This window comes from Cyclopterus lumpus, chromosome 4, assembly GCF_009769545.1.
Source record: "Cyclopterus lumpus isolate fCycLum1 chromosome 4, fCycLum1.pri, whole genome shotgun sequence".
NCBI lineage: Eukaryota > Metazoa > Chordata > Actinopteri > Perciformes > Cyclopteridae > Cyclopterus > Cyclopterus lumpus.
The window spans coordinates 10,239,527-10,245,280 of record NC_046969.1 but is presented as its reverse complement, the minus strand read 5'-3'; the positions used below and the strand labels follow the sequence as shown (position 1 = coordinate 10,245,280).

The 5,754-nt window shown below is 41.2% G+C and overlaps 1 protein-coding gene across 1 annotated transcript; it reads right to left on the bottom strand.

Annotated features, from left to right (window-relative positions):
* Positions 1 to 426: 426 nt before the first annotated feature.
* On the bottom strand, positions 427 to 5,247 carry LOC117729367 (ferroxidase HEPHL1-like). Its single transcript, XM_034530372.1, has 10 exons — positions 5,122 to 5,247; positions 4,137 to 4,381; positions 4,039 to 4,056; positions 3,387 to 3,527; positions 3,244 to 3,288; positions 2,929 to 3,143; positions 2,568 to 2,724; positions 2,352 to 2,439; positions 1,788 to 1,859; positions 427 to 556 (listed from the first exon to the last, which is right to left on the bottom strand). Exons 1-10 carry the CDS (start codon positions 5,217 to 5,219, stop codon positions 427 to 429), a joined length of 1,209 nt encoding a protein of 402 aa, XP_034386263.1. The 5' UTR covers positions 5,220 to 5,247.
* Positions 5,248 to 5,754: the final 507 nt, after the last annotated feature.

The window sequence follows — 5,754 nt, the reverse complement described above, 5'->3', positions numbered from 1 at the left end:
CAGGTGGCTGCTCAGACACTGGTCTGTACTCAGTTCAGTGAGTGTGTGTGCTTCTCAGTTGTTGCTATGTGTGTGTTTGGTGATGATAGCTAATCCTCAATATCAGATCCCTTTGAACAATGAAAAAGGGCAAAGTTAGAAGTGGCCCCTCACAAGCCTGTCAAACGACATTATTTATGTTAATATAATAGAGGCTTTTATCAGTCTGGGACAATCTAAAAAGACTCATTGCATCTTCTATTTATGGATTAATTTCTAGGATACTGGACTGCATTGTCAAGCACTTTCATTTTGACTAGAATCCACAAATCATAGACACTGCTTACATTATTTGTGTATGAGAGATTGGAGTGATTCAATTTCTCATCCGTACTTGCGGACTAACTGCTCCTAGTGGACCTCCCCTCAAAGGTCCCTCTGTGGGGCTCAAAGGCTTTTAGTTGCATCGCCTTGAAAACTCAGCGGTGGATCAAACTGCCTGGTTCGCAGTGACATCAGCTGGATGAAAAGAGGAATCGTCCGCTCTGTGGCAGCATGAGAGTCCTCAACCTTCTTGCTGTATCACAGAATCGTGAGCTCTGCTATTAGAACCAGAGTTCCTTTTCTAAATGGTTTCCTGAGTTTCATCTAAACCTATTGGTCCAAGTCAAGCAGAACATGTTACTCCTTAAAGTGTTGTTGTGTATAATGTTTGTAGAAAGTCAGACAATCACACTGCATTTAACAGATATAGTCTAACAGTTACAGACAGACGCGTGTCAGCGACACCAGAGCTGCATCACACTGGTCTGTAGCTGGAGAGATGCACCCTCCACGACTGCTAATGTTGCTAAATTTGCATTAAAGTCATAATACTGCCATCGACTGGTGGCCCAGACTGAACCCTTGCGTGTGTCAAAGTATGATCAACTTAATATCCTGATTAAAGGTTTCTGGTGGCTTTCATGTACATGAAACCCAAACATGACTAATGTCATAACATTTGTTTAAAATGTGTTATTTCATGGTAGAAACAGCCCTTGGCATGGGAAGTACAGGTGAAAACTAGGGGTTATCATCCATCCATAGGGGAGCCCCAAATGATGTAATGACATTTTTTTTATGAATACTATTTTAACTATTTTAATACTATTTTACTATTATTACAGAAAACAGCCTACAACATAACTAGCCTTATTGTCTGGGTGGCCAATCACCCTAATAGCTAATGAATAGTTAGAGTAAACGTCAGTTACTCCCATCTTAAATTCATTATGGAAAGTTGACTTCCAAAGGATGCATGTTTCCCCTGCTGATGTGTGAGGTTAGTTACATCAATGAAGACTTGTTTCCGCAGTGTGATGGAAGTGTCCTCTAAGGCGACAGTGCCCCTTGCTGCCTGACTGCCGTCATTACAGGCAACACATCACAGTCATATAAAAGTGTTAATTCATTTATAAGGTTAACATTTTTCTTAATTTTCTTCAGTATTCTTACTGAAGTTCTGTATTATTTAGTGTCATAAGAAAAAATATCATAGCAGTTAGACAATTACAAAAATGCACATTTCATTATAAAATAACTGAATTGTGATGTTTATTTTGAGCTATAATTATCAAAGTTTTGGACAAGAAACAAATACGTGCTGAAATAAAATGTAAGCTTGTAAGGATGAGGATATGAGGTGGGACCCTGTAAAATTGCCTTATTAATTAATACATTTTTGAAAACCTAGAAATATAAAACCAAACCAACATTTGCAATGTTATATAAAAAGTTAATATTTAGTTTTCAGGTTATCCACTTACCAGCTTTCATTCTCATCAAAAATCATAAAAAGCAGCGCAAACTCTTCCACTTCCTTTTTCATACCGAAACTCCTGGAAGAAACACAGTTTATAAAAAGCTGTAAATTAGCACTCTATATAATATTCTATAAAATATTGTTGTGTGATGCAGAACAAAAATTAATATCTGCCTCATACCCTGAAATCACACAAGCACACTGTACATGCTGCATGATATGATGCAGAGACACTCACCGGCCCCAGCTACGGCGACAGATCACCAACGGACCAATCAGACCGCTGTACAGGTCCTGGGAGGCAGGGAGACAACAAGAGTGTGTGTGTGTGTGTGTGTGTGTGTGTGTGTGTGTGTGTGTGTGTGTGTGTGTGTGTGTGTGTGTGTGTGTGTGTGTGTGTGTGTGTGTGTGTGTGTGTGTGTGTGTGTGTGTGTGTGTGTGTGTGTGTGTATGTGGCGTACCTTGGCAACATCAGCAGTGGAGTAGTATGCTGACACAGAGCACGCCTCCTGCTCTGGGGTCGGTCCTGTATTCTTTGTAACGTACCAGTGGTAGGAGTGAGTCTCACCTGGGAAAGATATGTTTTAGGCATTGAATCCCATCCCCCTTACACATGGTCAGGCCTGGGAGGTTCCTATACACAAAGCCGTTGATTGCTAAAAGAGAAAGACACAGAGACACACGCACACACTGATCACTCGCAGCTCAGCTCAGCTTTTTCCATTGATGATTTGATCATGTTTTAGCTGATCACTGCAGGTTTGAGTGTGTGTCTCCTACGAACCGTGCATCTTGTTGCTTTCCATAAAGCCCTCGTCGTTCTTGTTAACAGTAGACTTCTGGGGAGCAGTGGTGAGGGACTCAATGTTGTCGTCCAGATACCAGCTCAGGTTCTCATCAAACATTGTGGCCATGAGGTGGAACTCTTTGTTGTAGTTTTTCTACATGAAAAGAGGAGAGAAGAAAGAGGAGAAAAGGTGTCTAATTGTGATTCCATTGAGACCTCCATTGATGCTATCCTCCATCTTTCTTGCCACAAGCCAGATATGTATCAGATTGAGGTACACATATACTGCAAAAACACCATATTCAAGGGGATGTGACCTGATCAAACACAGGTTTTGTTTCTGACGCTCTCTTCTTACTTGTATTCCTCTTTTCAGTGAACCAGGGCGACAGACAAGGAGCGGTCCAACCAGTCCAGACTGAGTGTCTTTAACAGGGTCCACTCCAGAGTAGTACAGATAGGTCAGACAGTCAGCCTCCCCTTGGACTGGACCAGCACCCAATGGCACCATCCATTCATAGGTGTGCAATGTCCCAGGTAGGACATGAGCAGCAGGAGAAGGGGTCACCACTCCTACATTTATTAAAAAAGAAAGACAAATATTATAATGATGATATTGTTAATGTGCATGCTGACTTAGACTGGCACTGTAATAATTCAGGTTTTAGCTTACTTGGTTCCCTCTTTAACTCCCGCAGTTTCTTTGCTGTATAGGACTCTGAGGAGGAAAGATGGAGACATAAAACAAGATAAGAAAGTGTTTGATGTGTAATCCAGTACGTTGATAACAGTGTGAGTGTATGTGCTTGTATTAACCTTCCAGTTCATTGTGATAGAGCGTCCCATCCTGTTCTATGCTGTACTGAACACCGTGTGGCTGTATACTGTAAGGCCGGCTGGCTTTGTTCTTAAACACCACCTTGATAGTGTCCTTCTCTTCAGCTCGCAGCACAGGACCTGGAGACGAGGACGGACATGAATAGAGACACAAGCACACATTCAGACCAAAGGAGCATTAGATGACACTATGTTGGGATATATCTCATCACGTTAACAAGATCCTGCCAACATATTTCAGAAATTAGTGGCAAACTGTTAAATCGAAGAAGGAAGTCTGTCTGAAATAAGAACAAAGACCTCTGATACCTTCAACTAAAATAAGGCTAGAAGGTTTTTAAATCATTTGCTATGCTTTCTGTCATTGTAACCCAAATATCTTTGTTTGTTTATGATAGTTGATTGGACTAGATGAGCGATTTTAAGATGTTTTTGTTAGTTACAGTCCAGTTTTGTGTGGCAAGTTTGGAAGGGGAGCAAGACATATAATAATATGCTTACCGTACTATCGATATCTAGAATCTTTCATTTAGTAATAGTTTTTTGGCTGTACTAAGGTGAGTTTATTTGCGCCTCCAGAGTATCTCTGACTCTGAAAAAAAAAGTAAGTGAAATCTATCTGGACCAGTACCGTCTGGGTAAAGGGCTCCTGGAGAGACAGATACAAGCACACGAGGTCACACATCTATCCGTATGTTGAGCCTGCCCATCAATGCGTTAGTCCCTCACCCTCATTGCCCTTGCTGTAGTTCAGTCCGTGTGGGTGGATGCTGTAAGGTCTGGTCGCCGCGTTCTTCAGGTGGACAAACACGGTGTCTCCCTCCTCGGCCATCAACAGGGGTCCCAGGATGCCCATCCATTCCGCCTTCATCACCTCTGTCCTGTAGGTGGCGTCGCTGTACTGCTTATACACGGCCTTCTTGTAGGTGGAGCCAATACGCTGGGGCCCCCTCTTTAAAAAGACTGAGGCTTCCCTACAGAGAGAGAGAACAAGGATTATTATGGGCTGCAGTTAAAGTATTAAAAAATCCTGTGATTGGCTAAAGCTACTGAACAAACACAATATTCATAATGTAGATGCTTAAACATATATATCTAGCCTCTTGCTGTAACTCATAACATTAAGGATGACTCTGATCTAATCCAGTTAGTAAGTCATGACATGGCAGTGAGTACAACAGGCCTTTTTTACCCACACACACTGCTTATGGATTTGACAGGATTTTAACCATAAACGGTCTTCCTAGATTGTGTTGTGATGTATGTGTTGTATATGTGTGAATAAAGGAATATATACATTTATTTAAGATTATAGTTGTTTGGTTTTGTTTTATTTAAAGTATGCTGACCATAGACGTTCAAAAGTATACAAATAAATAGTTTAAATAAAAAAATAGTAATTGGTTAAATCGATAAATGTAAAAGGCATTTTGCATAGAAAACACATCAAAAATAATTCAAAGAATCATTCTCCAAATGAAACTATGTACTACATGTGGTGACATTGACTTATTCTTTGATGAAATATTTTGCAAATAAAAATTTCAAAATGATGATTTTTTTTTTTTTTTAAAGGCAGGCCATTAGAGGAGAGATACGGCCCCTTTCCCTGGTACGAATGAGGAGTCTTGCTGTTGTATTTTGGAGCAACTTTATGAAGGCTGACTGGCCTGAGCCCAACATAATCAAGACAATGTACACAGCATGTACTCACTCATCCTCCTGCAGTGTGATGTTTTGAATGATGTTCATCCCACTTGGGGCGTAGTTCCAAGACACCTCCTCTATCCTGAGGAAGTACTCTCTGGTCATCCCAGACGCACATACTGCTGCACAACACAGCAGCAACACTCCCTTTAACCCTGGTCGCTGCATTTTGAAGATATAGGCGCTGACACCTCCGACAAGACCACTGATAACCTGCCGAGGAGGAAGACGGGTCTTTAGTTCTGTTCAGCGATCCAGAGGATGATAATGACGAAGACAAGCAGTGCCGCCAGCTGACGGCAAAGAATAAATCAATAAGCTAAACAGTAGCAGTGACCCAATTAACACTGTAAACAATTTACCCCTTAACTTCTAATACTTGTTAATTGGAGAAGTGACCAACTCACTGTTTCTTATTAAATTAGGCCTGATCCCAAGTAGGAAGCCTCCTGATGACGAGCGGACCCTGATCTGTGTCACACTGCAGAGATCATACACCAGGTGACACATCATGTGCTGTTGCTTTTCTCAGGATGTATTTAACTGTTTGTGATACGTGTCCCTGTGGTTGTGGAAACCCGATGCATATGTCAGTTAATAAAGAATTCCTCAGCATCATTTCTGTGTTTTGCGGTTTGTT